This window comes from Sinohyriopsis cumingii, chromosome 14 (assembly GCF_028554795.1).
Source record: "Sinohyriopsis cumingii isolate HCF-2022 chromosome 14, ASM2855479v2, whole genome shotgun sequence".
NCBI classification, from domain to species: Eukaryota; Metazoa; Mollusca; class Bivalvia; order Unionida; family Unionidae; genus Sinohyriopsis; species Sinohyriopsis cumingii.
Genome location: NC_142974.1, coordinates 18,990,744 through 19,009,491, shown reverse-complemented (window position 1 = coordinate 19,009,491; position 18,748 = coordinate 18,990,744). Strand labels below are relative to the sequence as shown.

The window sequence follows — 18,748 nt, the reverse complement described above, 5'->3', positions numbered from 1 at the left end:
ATATTGAACCAACATTGACTGGGACAGGAAAATAAATGCATCAAAAGATATTCCTGAAAACCCCATTTGTCCGCGTAACAGTTCTTGGACAAATACAATTGTTGGAGAAATTACGTGCGTAACCGATATTGTTTTAGATTAACACGGTGCCAAGTCACCAAAATGCACAAACACCGGAAACATGAAGACATTTTCTAAGATTGCATGAAAGTAGTACCAGTGAAGAGAAATGACTGGCTAGTAGTACTTCACTCCCCGACGATACTATGAAGAGAAGAACTACACTCAAAGCAACCAATACAAAATAATACTTATAGAGGAACAGCAGCTGCTAGGTGAAATTAACAATATAAAGCACTTTTCTTTCGCGAAAAACAACGCGCGTGTGTTGTTGAGGATGCTATTTGTGGACTGCCCGCAACAACAACCGTTGGCCTTGTTGTGGCGGGAATTGCGATTACAGCAACCATAATAGGCATAATAATGAGATAAGTTGTCGGAGCCATATCTATAGCAACCGGTATGGCTAGTGGTATCGGAGAAATTATTTCTCTATGGTTACGTTTGCGAATATGCATAGATTCGGAAACTCTCTCAGAGGCGCAAAGTTGTCACAGCACAATTACAAAGCTGTACTCGGCGGCCATAGAAGTGGAAACAATTACAATGGCCGAGATCGTAACGATGCTTGTTGAATTCGAAAATTACCAACTACTCTTCGTACAGACAAGGAAGGAACCGGGCCGTTAGCGACCAAAAACTAGTAACTGATTTACAGGCAGCAAACATCGAGCGAACAGTTGCAAGCGTATATCAGTCTGTCTGAAACCTCACCGCATTGCATCTCCCCTACCAATGCCGCGGGCTTCCACCTGGACTCAGGGGAGCTACAGTCATAAATGCACACGTGTTCAAAAACAGACATTGTTCCGTCGGTCTTTAATCCCCATTATTACATTACTGCTTTGCTACTGTTGGCTTTGCACCCTTTTACGTATTTGTCAACTATTCTGTACCTATGATGACTTGTAGTAAACATTTGATACATTATATGGAAGTGCAGAAAATCTATAGGGTTTGTGCCCGTTAGTTGTCCAGATTGCCTGATAAATAACACATGGGGATAAGGGTACAGATCTGCATAGAAATATATACGAATAAAAACGAAGGCTTTAAAAAGATCATTTACATGCGTTGAAACTAGGACCTTAAACCCGGGATTAAGAGACAAAACAATATATGAATTCATCTCTTATTAAAGCGTGTCTTTCAAACGTTTCTGGAAAGGTTATGTGCGTGATGTTCTACAGCACGCACTCAATAAGTTTGAACCACAAGGTGCCAGAAAACAGGACATAAAAAAACTATACTTTACCACAGCTTTACCGCAGCAATCAGATACAAATGTACTTGACGATATTTGTAACATCTTCCGACCCACTGAGGGGCGATTTTAGTTTGCACCAGAATACCCCCGCACACATGTGCAAGCTGGAAATGCAGAAATAATACAAACTTGGCATTGAAATCACAAATCACCCACCATACATACCAGAGGTTGCTGCTTGCGACTTTTGCAGTTGTCAAAATATTTGAAAGATTCGATACAGGAAAACTGCAGCAGCGAAGAATTTAGGATTGCACGTGTTCAGGAACTGGGAAAAGAACATTATATTCAAAGGAAGTTACTTTGGTAAGAACTAATAAAATTATTGCAAACAGTTGAGTAACGTTTTCTATAGATCTTTTGAAGCTTAACTTCATGATCAAAATAACGTATTTAAACTTGCACCATGTCATAAAGCAGGTTTACTGTAGTAATGAATAGGGTCTACGTTGTAAATTTTCTCACAGATTCGATCTTCACATATTAGTCATGAAGATCTGTAAGCGTATTCAGGATGAAGTATTGAATGACATCATGTTCATGCTGTCATGTTTGAATGATTTAGATGGAAATAAAATATTATATTGTTAGTATATCTGTTTTAAACGGATGTAAATTCGTATTGGTAAAATCTTTCATGAAATATTTAGGCCTCAAAATTCTGACTTATTTCAGCTTTCTATACATTTTTTGTCAACATCTATATTTTGTCCTATAAATCAGAAGCTACCTAGAAACCCGATTGTTCTTTTCACCTTGGTTTCTTTTTCATATTTCAAGGAGTTATCGTCTAAAACGTTTTCACGCAATAAAATGTATTCTTCGCTGTTGTTCCGTACGATGTCTTCATCGTCATCTGGACTATTTTTTCCAAAGTCTTCATGAACGTTATTTCTGGACAAATTATGATATTTGTGCCTGCTAAGTAAGTATGGCAACTCAACTTTCGTGTAGGTGCTTTGCCTTCGCCAAATTTATTTTTAAGCTAGTGTACCTCAAGCTGTAATTGAATGGTGGATCAATCGTCTTCATAGATTATATCAATCACGCAATGTGTGTTCAATAAAATTTCTTATGTTCTACTAATTGTTGTGTTGCACTTACAGAACTTGAAGCATTTTTTTCTTATATATATTGTATTGTCTGTGATGGTTACTTATATTTTACACACACACACACACACACACACACACACACACACACACACACATATATATATATATATATATATATATATATATATATATATATATATATATATATATATATATATATATATATATATATTGAAAAAATATTTCATTGTTCCATCTCTGTGGGCATGAAGGCCACCACATTAAAATGTTGTTAACATGTTGAAATATATTTCTATCTCTATTATTTTTGTTATTTGAACTGGTTGGATGTTATTCGTTAAAATTGTCATTTTACTTGGTTGGATGTTACATGTTAAAATTGTTATTTTAACTTGTTAGATGATAATCTTAAAATGGTTATTTTAATTGGTTAGATGGTGCTTTTCAAAATTTGTATTTTACTTGGTCGGAAGATACATGTTAAAATGATTATTTTAACTGGTTAGATGGTACTTGTTTAAACTTTTGTTTTAGTTGGTTGGATGGTACATGCTAAAAGAATTTCATATCATTTAAAGATATCTCAAACTCAGACAGCAATTTACTCTTGGTTACTGGAAATGTTCAAACTATTGATTTTTCATATATTTATCTAGAACATATTTTGATCGTAGATCAGAATCATTACCACTTGGTGTATATAAAACTGATTACAATTTCAATTAAACATCTACAACTTTTACCTTCAAATTTTTAGACAACCCTTTTTAGTTTTAACAATTCAGGTAAATATATTGCCAAGTTTTATCGAGTATGTCCTATCTATTCATAATATTAAAATGTTCAATCCTGTCAATGTGGGTATGCAAGAAAGCTACAAGTAGCTTCCCGTAGGTTCTTACGGGGAGGGGCGGGTCTTCTTACGGGGAGGAGGAGGAGGAGGAGGAGGTCTCGGTTATAATGCCCGCTATATCGAGCCTATCTTGTGCTAAGAATGGCGTTAAACCTCAAAACATCGAAACAAACATTATTCATCTCTTACCTCGTACTTTTGCATATATACAGTCCAAATCTGTTATGTTAAATGTCAAATAAACGCTGAATGACATACATTGTACATCCGTTAAATATATTTAGAGGCCTTGTTCTATAAGTTTTTGTATTCTGCTCGTCTCTTTAATGACTGTTTCAATTTTTTAATTTTGTTCTTCTAATGTTGATCTTAATTAGATATATTACAAAGTTTATATAAAACTTTGTTGTTTCTGATCATTAGGTACGAGAAATATAACACTTGATGTTATCTTTGTTTATTATCTTACACTAGAATCATAAACATCAGTTTCGCATCCAGCTACCAGTGTCAGCAGTATCACCAGTGTCAGCAGCTTGATAGACAGGTTAATCCGCGACACAGCTTCCTGTACCAGCCGAAGTCATTGTCCACAAAGGAAGTTAGGTTGTACATCCTTAATGCTGGCCAGTTCTTGAGAATCCGAATCCTGGCCAACTTTCCTGAGCACTAAGCATTCCCTTAATCATCTGTATATGAAAGGCACTACGAGAAAAGGTACTTTCAATAACTTATGGTATCAGATTAACCTCACGATATTTCACTGTTCGACTGCATCAATTTGGGCTTGACTCACACGAATGCTTTTGTTTGTTTTGTTTGTTTGCTTGTTTGTCTGCTTCTTTTTTTTTTCCTTTGGCAGTATTTAACAATTTACTCGAAATCACTTGTAGCTTTTATAATTCCAGTTCTTAAAAGTCTTTTTCTAATGGAGACACGGCAATTTAGTTGGTAGAAAGTCTGACTTTCATCCAAGCGTCACTAGGTGGGTGCGGACCGCACCGGGTGACACCATCAGAGGGGATGACACCAAAAAGACAGTCGATACAATATTTGAACTTTTGTGCAGGAAGGAGGTCTATGGAGGTGACACCATGAGTTACTGCACATGACTGTCGATACAATTTTTGAATTTTTCTGCAGGAAGGGGTCCATGGGGATGAGATCCTGAGTTACCGCACTGGGTGACACCAACCCTAGTGACGCCACTAACAGTAACGGTATCTAAAGTTAAAAGTGGTCCGTTTCTTTAGAAATAAAGACAAAAATTGCCTTCTAAAATTGAAATAAAGACACACTTTGCCTACCAAATTTGAACTGAAATAAAGACACACTCTGCCTACTAAACTTGAATAGAAATAAAGACACACTTTGCCTACTAAACTTGAATTGAAATAAAGACACACTTTGCCTACTAAACTTGAACTGAAATAAAGACAAGCATTGCCTAACACACTAAACTTATATAGAAATAAAGACACACATTACCTACCATGCTAAACTTGAATTTAAATAAAGACACACTTTGCCTACCATATTAAATTTGAATTGAAATAAAGACACACTTTGCCTACCATACTAAACTTGAAAACTAACAAAACAATCTCGCTATTATTTAGTTTCAAACCAAATATAAAGATAAAGAATTGCAAGACCCCCACTTCAACCCCAAACCCTCAATGATTATCAAGCCGCAAGACAATACTTCATAGAGTGGGAAGAAGCAGGGGTGCGAGTGGTGTAAAAATTGTAATTAGATCGTATTTTCTCAAAGCTATGTTTGTATATATATATATATATATATATATATATATATATATATATATATATATATATATATATATATGTGTGTGTGTGTGTGTGTGTGTGTGTGTGTGTGTGTGTGAAGAGAGGCAGAGAAAGAGAGAGTGTTCTGTTAAATTAGAGTACAACATCTAATTTCCAGACCAGTTACAGTCTGTAAGATAATGTACAATTTCATGATAAAATCAGTTAATAATGTTCGATTTTCTATCCACGAGTTTAATTTAAATAATGGTAATTGCCCAGAGTTACGGCATGTCTGCAAGAAAATGAAGGTAAGTTCCTAGAGTGAAAATAAGGGTAATTGACTCGAGTACAAATGAAGGTAATGGACGTGAGTTATATAGGGGACAAGTACTGTGAAAGCCATTTATAAACACAATAAATCTTGACATAACCTGTCAAATTTCTTCAGTATGATGAATAATGAAGAGAATAAAATGAAATATTGTCATTTGTATTCGGTTGTCAAATTAAATTCATAAAGACAGTCAACACAATTGTCAAATTAAATACATAAAGACAGTCAACACAATTGTCAAATTTAATACATAAAGACAGTCAATACAATTGTCAAATTAAATACATAAAGACAGTCTACACATTGTAGCATAATATAATACTAGACAATTGAATTTGCAAACGATTTATTCACGAGACAGCATTTCACGTTTTTATTAATCAATAGTTTATCACTATAATTTTCTGCCGTGATTATTTAAAAAATTTCAAAATAAATGACAACACAAAAATCGATATGGTGTATAGTATTTAAACACATACGAAATCTATGGATCTTAGAGATAATCTCACAGTCCGATTTATGGTACTTCGAGATGATCTCACAATCCGAATTATGGTACTTCGAGATGATCTCACAATCCGAATTATGTTAAGCCGCGATTATTTTACCATCTGCATTAAACTGCATCTTGTTTATTTCAAGCCATGATGTTTCTAAACATAAAGTTACAGCCAATAAAACATTACATGATTTAGTATATACATGAAACTAATGAAATCATTTCATTTATTCTGTTTTTTTCTGTTTGCGATTTGGCAGTTTATTTGTAGTTATTTATTAAATTAAGCAATTATTATTATTGTTGTTTTTATAATAATAATAATAATAATAATAATAATAATAACTGCTTGATAATAATAATAATAATAATAATAATAATAACTGCTTAATAATAATAATAATAAATATCAAATAATAATAATTGCTTAATAATAATAATAATAATAAATATCAAATAATAATAATTGCTTAATAATAATAATAATAATAATAATAATAATAATTGCTTAATAATAATAATAATAATAATAATAATAATAAATATCAAATAATAATAATTGCTTAATAATAATAATAATAATAAAACTACACATAATGATGCAGCAGAACGAAATAGTATGCAAAGTTTACCATGCACTGAAACCGATGCATGTAAGAAAATAACATGTTCGGTTATTTAATAGCATGTATAGAATTTCATATTGCCAAGCTATTACATCCATACAAAGATATAACTATTATATAACTGTTTGCAGACAATAATGACCATTAAAAGTAATACCGATATTGATGCTAATTATTTTTTCTCATATCTCCAGTAAAATTTTAATATGCCTACATAGAAACAACAAACATTGATTTCAAAAAGTGTTTTTACATAATTTCGTATCAAGAGTGTTCCCACTGCACTTGGCATATCTAGGGTATTTTTTAAAGTCAAAATGTATAATTTACACTCCTTTCGAAAATGCAGAGGACTGGCTAATCTTACACACACACACACACACACACACACACACAAAAGAAGTAAAAATACTTTATTGTTGTGTGTCAAATTAGACAACTAGACAACTAGAAAACAGTTTACATTTACTTTGAATCCAAATCAGTAAATACGAAGAAAGGCATTATTATTATTATTATTATTATTTCATGCGAACATAGTCATAACGTTTTTATTGGCGGAGGCATTTAAGGAATTAATAAATCATAGTCTCCTACCCATGTTAAATCAACAGTATTTTGGAAGAAAGGTGTATTTCTTTATTTTCTTAGGTAGACAAAACGCCATTGAGAATAACTCTATGACGAACCGCTCCGGTGGCCTAGTGGTTATAGCGTCCGTCCCGGATGCGGATGGGTTCGAACCCCATCTGAATCATACCAAAGACTTCTAAAAGTGATACTAACATCTGCCTCGCTAAGCGCTCAGCATTAAGAGGTTAGTGGTAGGTCTGGTCGGCCTATTGTCAGGATAATGTGACTGGATGGGACATAATGCTACATGTCTGCGGCATGATGCCCCAGTGCTAGACATCACTTTAAATTGACACACTGCAGACATCGTAGCGATATGACCGAAACATTGTTAAAACTAAGTTAAAAATCTACATCACTCACTCACACACACACACACTCTCTCTCTCTCTCTCTCTCTCTCTCTCTCTCTCTCTCTCTCTCATTTATTGGATCATATTTTCAACCATCAATGAATGGGTTGCTTATATGTTTTCGATTCTGCTGGATTTGTAATAGCATTGTGCACCCATTGTACACTCACGTTAATTATATTACACTGCGTATACATAGATCATAAGTGGACATTTAGTTCCCTTTCTGCAAGACTAAATACACTCCGCATTATTTAACAGGAAATTAAGACGTGTAGTTATTAAAATTCTGTATTTGGTATTTGTATCCTTGTTGATTTGAGATGATAGTGACAATAATAAATAGAAGAAAAACATACGAAATGAAAATGTAAAATATGGGTCTTTTTTGAAGGTGACAAAATAAATGGTTTCACGAAACATGATGCATTTATTGCCTCTTCAGATTTCATTGAGTACATGTAACTTACAAGCATAAATTAGTCTGACTTTGCCCGATAAAACTCAAACGTACTTATCATTTTGCTTCAGGTGTTTAATAGAAATGTTAAGATAAATGAAACAGTGTGCAGCAGATGATTGTAATAATAATAATAATAATAATAATAATATTAATAATAATAAATACATAACAGATTGATAAATATTACTTTGGAGAAAAACAATTCTGCATGTATCCATATCCTTCAAACACTTTGTGTACTTCAAATAAATGCAAAAGGTGTACATGTGTCTTCTTAGACAAGTTAATCCCTGTGATCTTTTCAAAATCTCACACTGTCATTGAAAGTAATATATTGTGCTCTTTCTGAAATAATTAAGGAAAACACAAAAGAAAATGGAGGTCGGTATCTTGATATCTATATTTTTATGATTTTTAAAGAGGGGTGGAGGAGCATCCATGCAAACGGTTTGGTGAGTATGTGGCTTTTGGAGAGACACACAGAAAAAAAAAACGACATAACTATAGACATATTAGAATCATTCAGTAAATAATTTGAAAATTGCAATATTGGGAATACAATGTAGGCATAAGAAACGACAAAATTATTCACTTGCTTTCCATACTGATCATTATATATTTTAATTTACAAGGATCTAGATTCAGTCAATTTCTACGATTAGTCATCGTCACGTTTTTACATATATTATAACGACAATGATTAATCTTGCTTCCACACTGTAACACGTGAGTCAATCAATCATTTTTAATTGGTTTTATTTGCTCAAATTCCACACAGGGGCGGAGGATGGCCGAGTGGTCAAAAGCTCGCCATCTCACCTCTGTCCGCGTGGGTTCAAATCTCGGTTTCGGCCAACACAGGTATGTGGAAAAGCTTGCCACTATTTTCCCCGGTAGTCGGTGATTCTTACCAGGTGTTTCCCGGGTTCTTCCTCCACCAGTTATACTTTCCGCAATGTAAACTCTATCTTGAGCAGAAAATGGTCTTGAACCAAACAACAGCAGCAGCAGCAGCAACAACAACAACACAATGTACAAATCTTCTGTTTATTTATACTGAATAAGTCACCCTTTATCTCCTGGACACCCTGCATATATTTCAACTGTCTGAGATAGTATCGCCAACAGGAATAACAGAGATTTGTGACGTGTACGAAATGTTATGTACGATTATGTCCAATTCGAGCGAAAATGGACGACCATAATGTCATTCCGAAATTGCGTTTTTTACCTTTTCTTATATCGGATTCTCTGTAACAAAGGGTTCTTTTTGTTTTAACACAAAATATATCCCAATGACATTGGCACAAATGGCAAATGTAATATTTTGTCGGAACAATAATTATGTTGATTTTAAATCAGTATACATGAAATTTATTTAAAAAATACTAAAGAAAAATGTAAATTATTATAATATATTGAAATACATTATATCAGTAGTATTTTTACTGAATCATATTTCCCCCAGAAAATACACAGGTATTTAAAGTTCATTATTTTCTTTGCTAAAATGCACTGCGTTAAGAAATAAGAAATGAGGAAATTAAATTATGTGTGCTAAAACAAGAAGTAAAATTACTTTGTTGCTTGGTGTGACATATTAATATTTTAAGGATGTATTTTAAGACCAAAAACCAAACAAAACACGATACGTTACAACACCATTCTAAATAGCAACTTTGATTCTAGATTAAAGATACAATCGCAAAATTGATAGATAAAAAATAATATAAATACTACAAAAAAATGTATTGCGCATAATTGGTAGATGGCGCTGATCGGATATGTAGCTTACATAAAAAAAATATTTAAAGCGTACTAACAAGGGTTATGTTTGGCCCGAATCATTTGTTTTGCCATTATGTTATGTGCCAACATTTGCTTCAATCCCGATCCACGTGAGAAATGTCAAAATTATTTGATTTGATCCACAACCACGAGTGATATGTCAAAAATATTTTATTCAATCCAGCACCTAGAGTGATGCGTCATTATCTGATTCAATCCAGAACCACGAGTGTTATGTATACAGGTAATTGAATGCAAAAATAAGGCGATATGTTGACACGAGTTTCAATCCAGAACCAATGTGATTCAGTCCAGAAGCAAGCTAAACTTTTAACAGTTTTTTTTCAATCCAGAGCTAAAACGATATGACAACATTATTGATTCAATCAAGAACCACGTTATGTTAACATGTGATGCTATCAAGAACGATGGTGAAATGCTAACCTGTAACAGAATCGGGGAAAGATGATTCTATTGGAAATGATGTTGACATGTTAGCCAAGAACTAATGGGCAAGGTGATATTTTACCATGTTATTTACAAGTGATTCGATCCAGAATCAAGTTACGTTCACATGTGATTCAATCAGAAGCGATGTGATATCTTAGTATGTGATTCAACAGAGAATCAAGGAAATATATTCACATGTAATTCAATAGAGATCCCAGGTGATGTGTAGCACGGGATTAAATCACAGGCAAAGTGATATGTTCACTTTGTGATTCTATGGAGGGTCAAGATAATATGTCATTCAATTGAGAGCCAATGTAATGCGTTCACATGTGATTCAATCGAGAGCCAATGTAATGCGTTCACATGTGATTCAATCGAGAGCCAATGTAATGCGTTCACATGTGATTCAATCGAGAGTCAAGGTAATGCGTTCACATGTGATTCAATCTAGAGCCAACGTAATGTACTCACAAGTGATTCAATCGGTAATCAAATTGATACGTTAGCAAATGCGTCAACAGAGAAGCATGTTAGCATGTAATACAATCAATAATTAAGGTGATACGTTCCAGTGATTCAATTAAGAGAGCAAAGTCTTATGTTCACATGTGATTCAATTGAGAAGCAAGTTTTGTTTAAATGTTATCATGTTATTCAATCGAGAAGCAAGATGCTGTTAAGATGTTTTGAGATCGAGATCCAAGGTGATACGTTCACAAATTATTCAATAGAAATCCTTGGTGATATGATGTGCTGTTTGCAAATTTCTCCATGAGCCTTTTTCAGGCAGTCTGTAGGAGAGAGAGAGAGAGAGAGAGAGAGAGAGAGAGAGAGAGAGAGAGAGAATATAATGGCCAAGGTTATGCCGTCTCATAATAATCATTACAAAGTTTATTATTTAAGGTCAATTGATTTGATTGCCTAATAACTAAATCCATATAAAAGTTTGCAGATATTACTTCTTAATTTGTTTTCAGCTTTGATATAATCTGTGCAAGACCATTTATTTTTATAATTTAAAAGAACACTAAGCTATGTTGAAAATACAGACGTTGAATTAACAAATACAAGAGATAATTTTTAATAGTTTTAATACATAAGTTCGCAATCTTTGATACTAATATGGTACCATTCACAAATTCCTAATCACTTACTCAGCATCAATACAGAAGCAGTGGAGTACTTATAACGGAAGAGATCATTACTTTTTTGCAAACTCATATCTAACCATATTCATATGAGATTAAATAATAATGCAACGCATTAATGGTGGTGTTGAGAGAGAGAGAGAGAGAGAGAGAGAGAGAGAGAGAGATTCACTGATTGATTGAAATCTTTATTTAATCTACATTGCGAATCCAGATACAATAATAACCAACGGGAATCTTGGCGGCTACTTAAGAAATGAAACTATGAAGTATAAAAAAGCAACAAAAAAACAATTGTTGACAAGATTATGTGAACGCTGCTCATCCAGCACATTTGTAAGCGAGAACATTTCTGGCGTATAGGCAAATATGGCAAGGTGTTTCCTTATAGGCAAATATGGAAAGGTGTTTCCTGATAGGCAAATATGGTAAGGTGTTTCCTGATGGGCAAATATGGTAAGGTGTTTCCTTATTTTACGCCATGAAAATGCAAAATGAGCTGGAACAGGAGTACACAGGCTAACATATTGTCATTGGGCATATTTGGGTAGAGTACACATACATTGACTATCATGATAGTACCCTGTCAAACGTTTCTTGTGTACCTTTCCACAGATGAAAACAAGTTTAATGACTGGAATCGACCTTGAATTATAAACGACAAGAGAGAGAGAGAGAGAGAGAGAGAGAGAGAGAGAGAGAGAGAGAGAGAATTGAATGAAATGGTAAGAGATACAGCTATTTTGAGTTTTCACGATGACAGAATGATTTATATATTGAATTTATAAATTTACAAAGTCGGATGTGTTTAACAATTGTGTTATTTAACAATTCACAAGATTTGCGGGTATTAATATTTCTGTGAGCATTCTCACTTCTATATTGACTTTTTATTTCAGCCAAATAATGGCATTGAAAACGATAGTGAAATTCATCACTTGTATTGTGTGAGGCACACAAGTAATACTTTCTTTCTGATACATATAAACTTTGTCACCTTGTAGCAGTTACAGCAGCAATCCTTTGACTCGTTGTACAGAGCTTTCTTAAAGTTATTCTATACTTTTGTGACATATGTGTGAGAAGGGTTCCAAATGAAAATACGTTTTAAAATATCGGACAATTTCGACTCCTTGAGGAATCAAAACACTGTTATGCCAAGTTTGTGTACACATTTATGCATCTTTCAGCTAACCAACAGGAGGGGAATAATTGAGATAAGCATCAAAGACTTGAGTGTGATAAAGGAAAGACATTTTAAATTGCATATTCCCGTAGCCCAAATATAACAACAGCTCTAAGATTGATACAAAGTCTGATAGGAACGTTCTTTTCTCTGAAACTACAGAGTAAGAAAATACCAACATTGTACGAACGATTGTTGCAAGCATCAGGATTAAATATCAACCATTTCATCTCTTGTATGCACTCGTGTTAATGTCAACCTTTTCATCTCTGGTGCTAGACGCACTAGTGTTAAAGTCCGACCTTTTCAACTATTGCTTTGGACGACTCAAGTTTAGATGTATGATGTTAAGATTCCAAATTGCTCAAATCTGGATGTTAGACCCTCGCAGTACGATGAGCAGATTCAAAAGAAAAAGTCGTCTCCTCTTGTCAAAGTATCAAATTTACGCGTGATATGCCAAGAAAGCTTAAGCAGTTAACTGAACACGAACAGTCGTTTTAAGAATCTGCTTTAAAGGTATATCAATCAATAGCATAATTTCTTTATACGCTTCTGCGTTACGAAGGGATTGAAGAACGTAGATGTTACGTTTCTTGGTAGGTTATCCTTTGTTATGATTTCGACATTTAAGATACAAAGAATCCCAATCTTAGAATCCCATATACTCTTAGCACCAGCGTTAAAATCTCAAACTAATGAGGTTCACGTTTATGGCTAGGGTATTTTCAATTATTCCAAAATATGAGTGCTGGTGCTGGATTTAAAGTGTAGATTTGTACATAACATATTCTTTTCATTCCCGATGAACAGGTTTTGTTTTGTATTTCGAAAGATAAATAAATAAATAAATAAATAAATAAATAAATAATAATAATAATAATAATAATAATAGTAATAATAATAATAGTAATTATAATAATGAACATAAAGCAAACATGTTTATAGAGGACGCGATTAAAGTACAGAATGAGAGATACAGTAGATGAAATTTCCTATTTGTAACGATTTTAATATATCCAGGATTAGTACCTGTACATGTCGAACGTTGTTATGCGAGTCATATATGTTACATCATGTTGTGCAATATATCTCGAGTACATATATTGAAAATATGTAACAAGACGGATATAAAAAGTGTCATTCCAAATTAAACAAGAAATAAGTTAACTATCCCAAATTATACAAGTGCGAAATATGCGAAACATGTATGATTTACTTGTACTGTAATAAATTATAAAACTTTTTTAAAGTAGAACACTTATAAACAGAAAATATGATTTGCATACATTTATAACATATTATAAACATACGTGTAATAAATTTCATCCTCGTGAAATAACAATCATTTGGGTGAAATAGATGGTGTTACTTTACCGGTGAAATATATTCAAATAAAAGGCTTTATCTTTCATGGTAAGTATATTGCAGTAATAGGTGCTAGCATTCCCGTGTAATATATTGAAAATCAGGTGATAGCTTTCCTGCGTAATATATTGCAATATTACATTTCCTGTGTAATATATTGAAATAAATGGCGTTACCTTTACTGTGTAATAAATTTAATAGACGGTTGTTACTTTCCTTGTGTAATATAATTAAATATATGGCGTTTCTTTTCCTTGTAATATATTGAAATAGATCGTGCTTCTTTGCATGTTAAAATATATTGAAATAGTAGACAAAACAATCTGGCAAGATCCAGTTCTTTCATAGAGGAAAGGTAATAAACGCATGCATCTTCATACAGAACTTACTTGTTATATTTTCTTCCACCAGATGTGAGATAGACTGAACTGCGCTTCCGTTGGAGATACTGCCATTCTTACGGAAAGATTTCTTCGACCGGAACCGTGTTCTAAAATTGGCTCTAAAACGTCTGTGTTCAAACAGAGTTCTACCCATGAGTAAATAAAGTATTACCATCACAACTAACATGAAAATAATTAAAGCAACCAGGAAAAAATTGAAATAGGTTTGATAGGAAGTCATTTTATATTTGTCGTCGGTATAGCACTGAACTCCAGTTATATTTTTGTTCTCCGTTGCCACTGTAGTATGCCCATATAAAACAAGTGCCGGCCATGATACACAGACTGAGAAAAGCAACACGGAAACGCAAGCAATCTTTGACATTCGCAATGTCAGTTGTCTGCCTAGAGGGATACATATTTTCCTGTATCTTTCGGTAGCTATCAAAATCAGCGTGGATGCCGAAGAAAAGGACATAATATAATCAAAAAAGCGAAGAGCCTTGCAAACGTTGGTGGCAAAGAAAAGTAAAGGATGCGTAAGGTCATATATGATAAATGGCATCCCCACCAAACATATGAGCAAATCAATGGTTCCCAGCCAGAGAATGAAAGTACGAATATTACTTGACTTGAATTTAAAGGCATATACGTATAGTACGTGAACATTACCAATCACTCCAATGACCATCAACACTGATACAAAAATTATGCCTCCTAAATTCTTTCTGGCAACATCATGATTCAGTTCCTCCAGTGATATTCTCGTCGTGTTGAATGGTTCATCCATGCTTCACAGTAATCTTCCAAATTCAACTCTGTGTATAATATCCTCTAAATTCCAAATCCGTTTCACTCGTACCTATAATTTATGCTAAGAAGAAATGCTCTTATCGTCTCATTGTCAGATATCAATATTTCGTCTACTATCCTGATTTCAATAAATGCTTTCAATAATTAGAATTATTTTAAAACCGAATTTAACTTCAAAAATGGGTTATTAAACGCAACAGAGACATTTCTGTCAAAGAGTACAGTTTTGATCAATGCTTTTATTGTATCTCTAATTGATTAACACCAAAGTTTCTTTCTTGTAAGAATTCTTTAACATTGGATTAGACTAAAACAAACACATCCCATCATATGTGTCAATAGTTTCCATTAGAGTCATACCAATCCGGGCATATATATTTTATCACGTCGTGGATTAATGTATGTTCTCTGGTACATTAGAATAGAGATCACTATTTTTTAATTTCATGGAACATGTGCGAAAATGCCTGTGCTCAGAGAATATCTTTTGCAAACAATACAACGAAATGGCTGGCTTTAGTGATCGTTGAGAGCAATCCCAGGTGGAAGTTTATAACAGAATTATCATTGCTACAACCGATTGCTCCTGTTCAAGTGTTGAAAAAGAGCGTAATTTAAATTTCGCAAATTCGGTTGGCCCCATCATTGATAACCTCCTCAAAGAAATGATATTTCACAGTAAATCCTATATTATATTTTGTTTGTTGTTTTGATTGAGAGGTGTTTCCAAAACTATGTAAGATTCTAGAAAACAGACATAGAAGCAAAGTTAGCAAATAATCACTATAACGTTAGGACTGTTATCTCCACAGCAAGTATTCCTTTATTCCTTTATTTCATGAAGCAATGCACCCTTCTTCGAAACTGACGTGTTAATCACATCATTTGTTGATACTTGTCCTCGCCTCCGAACGTTCTATCTAACTTTAACACTAACAAAGATAAAAGGTTTGCTTAAATCCATTTTTAAACATATTATTGTGCAAGAAATCAATTTCTTTATAAACATCCGTCGAGAAATCCAATCAGAGCTGAATCAGAAACGCAAACAAAGTAAATGATACATTTGCCAGACAAGATTATATCGCACCAACACGCTTTGATCAATAACTACACGTGCTATATCCTGCTTCCCATTCGTTTAATAATTGCTCTGCTCAAGGGCTCAAAGAGCTTTTAGCCGTTGACGCGTAGGTTTTTAACAATGAAGGATTTTTTTTCTTCTAAAACATGATTTACTGTAGTGTTAATTGTTATCTGATGACATTTTATACTGACATTAGTTGTATAAAATAATTGGCACTGTATATGGACGATTGGATATTGTACTGGAAACAATATTATTGGATTAGGAAATTCAAGCAAAGGATTTCATATTGCAACGGTATCAGCGCCTGGGCCCTAAGAGATTTGTCAACTACAGGAACCCCTACACATTAATTAAAAATGTGATGAATATAATTTGGATCTTGCATTGTGTGTATTGTATCAGCCAGTAACCTACTGATGCAACCGTCATCATAATTTTTCAGTCTCAACAGAAATCCTCAGCAGTCAATAGGAACGTACATTATTACATCTTTGAAAAATAACTCTGCGTATATTATTATAGAAAATCAACGACTTTAATGACAATTTTTACGCCTACTAGGTTCAACCATAAAGTTACGGAAGCACTTTTTTGCTACAAATAATTATTCACTCAAAATGTAATGGCCAACTTTGTTACTTTGAAGACGGCGCAGTATCCATTAGGTATTCTAAAAGTCTTTTCCTGTAGAAAATTTGATATTGCATTTGAAATAAACTAAAACGTTTAAATGTCAAAATCAATAAATGTTAATGTACTTTCTTTCACTTGAAAATGTGATTAAAACAAACATTTGTTTTCACGGAAAATTATTCTCCGGCTGTTAAATGAATGGAAGCTTAAATCAACGAGGTACACCTACGCGTATTAGAACATAGGCTAACAGGCATTACCAAATGCGCAACATAATCTCCATTCCAATAATTGCATTCCGTTTGGATCGCACTAAATAAGTGATACTGTCTGTGAGTCAGACAAAATATGAAAGATATCCTATAGAATTTATTCGTCTGAAGTAGAAGTGTCCTTTTTGTACACACTTCATCGTTTTACTTGCTGTTGCCATGATGACAATCATATTTGCCACTGACATAACATGTATTTAGTGTCGGCGCAAAACAAATACCGAAAATTTCGTACATCCAAATAACATTGACTTCATATGAACATCTAGAATCCTCTATCATCCATCACAAGCGGGATGTGTCGCCATATGTGTCTGGTATAAAACTCGTATTTGTGTATTGTACTGTTCACGTGTGTATATTATAATTCTCACAGTGTCTATTACAAAACTAGTGCACGTATATGTCTGTTGTAATACTCTGGTGTCTGTTGCAATACTGGTATGTGTCTATTGTGATTCATATGTGTCTACTCTAATATCCGCATATGTCTATTGTAATAATCGTATGTCTGTATAACCTCATCTGAACAAGCTCAACAAATGTCATTCAGATAAATGGAACCTTTGAACGATAAGTTTCGGAATGTATCGCACGTGTGTCATCACCATTATTACAAGAGCTATACTAGAGGAATAGATCAATAGATTGGTCTGATGATTATTTAAGGACCTTTCATTAAATAAGGACAATTCACTGGGCAGTAATTTGTTGCCACCATTGCGAAATTGAATAAAGTGAGAAATGCCGCTGTAGTTTCTTTTATACAAAGTGCAATTTTTAGATCATAGCGATCAGTAAAGCGCTGAATTATATACCCGGTCCCTGTATTCCTATGTAAATTATATACCCGGTCCCTGTCTTCCTATGTAAATTATATACCTGGTCCCTGTATTCCTATGTAAATTATATACCCGGTCCCTGTCTTCCTATGTAAATTATATACCCGGTCCCTGTATTCCTATGTAAATTATATACCCGGTCCCTGTATTCCTATGTAAATTATATACCCGGTCCCTGTATTCCTATGTAAATTATATACCCGGTCCCTGTCTTCCTATGTAAATTATATACCTGGTCCCTGTCTTCCTATGTAAATTATATACCCGGTCCCTGTATTCCTATGTAAATTATATACCCGGCCCCTGTATTCCTATGTAAATTATATACCCGGTCCCTGTCTTCCTATGTAAATTATATACCCGGTCCCTGTATTCCTATGTAAATTATATACCCGGTCCCTGTCTTCCTATGTAAATTATATACCCGGTCCCTGTGTTCCTATGTAAATTATATACCCGGTCCCTGTATTCCTATGTAAATTATATACCCGGCCCCTGTCTTCCTATGTAAATTATATACCCGGTCCCTGTATTCCTATGTAAATTATATACCCGGTCCCTGTATTCCTATATAAATTATATACCCGGTCCCTGTATTCCTATGTAAATTATATACCCGGCCCCTGTCTTCCTATGTAAATTATATACCCGGTCCCTGTGTTCCTATGTAAATTATATACCCGGTCCCTGTATTCCTATGTAAATTATATACCCGGTCCCTGTCTTCCTATGTAAATTATATACCCGGCCCCTGTCTTCCTATGTAAATTATATA

General features: G+C 33.9%; 1 protein-coding gene across 1 annotated transcript in view; it reads right to left on the bottom strand.

The window, feature by feature from the left end:
* Positions 1-15,769, bottom strand: part of LOC149783363 (uncharacterized) — a 41,939-nt gene extending 26,170 nt beyond the window's left edge. Inside the window, exon 1 of the mRNA XM_089931577.1 lies at positions 14,330-15,769. Coding sequence (XP_089787703.1) covers positions 14,330-15,113 — 784 coding nt within the window. The 5' untranslated portion in view covers positions 15,114-15,769. The remainder of the gene's footprint in view (positions 1-14,329) is intronic.
* Positions 15,770-18,748: the final 2,979 nt, after the last annotated feature.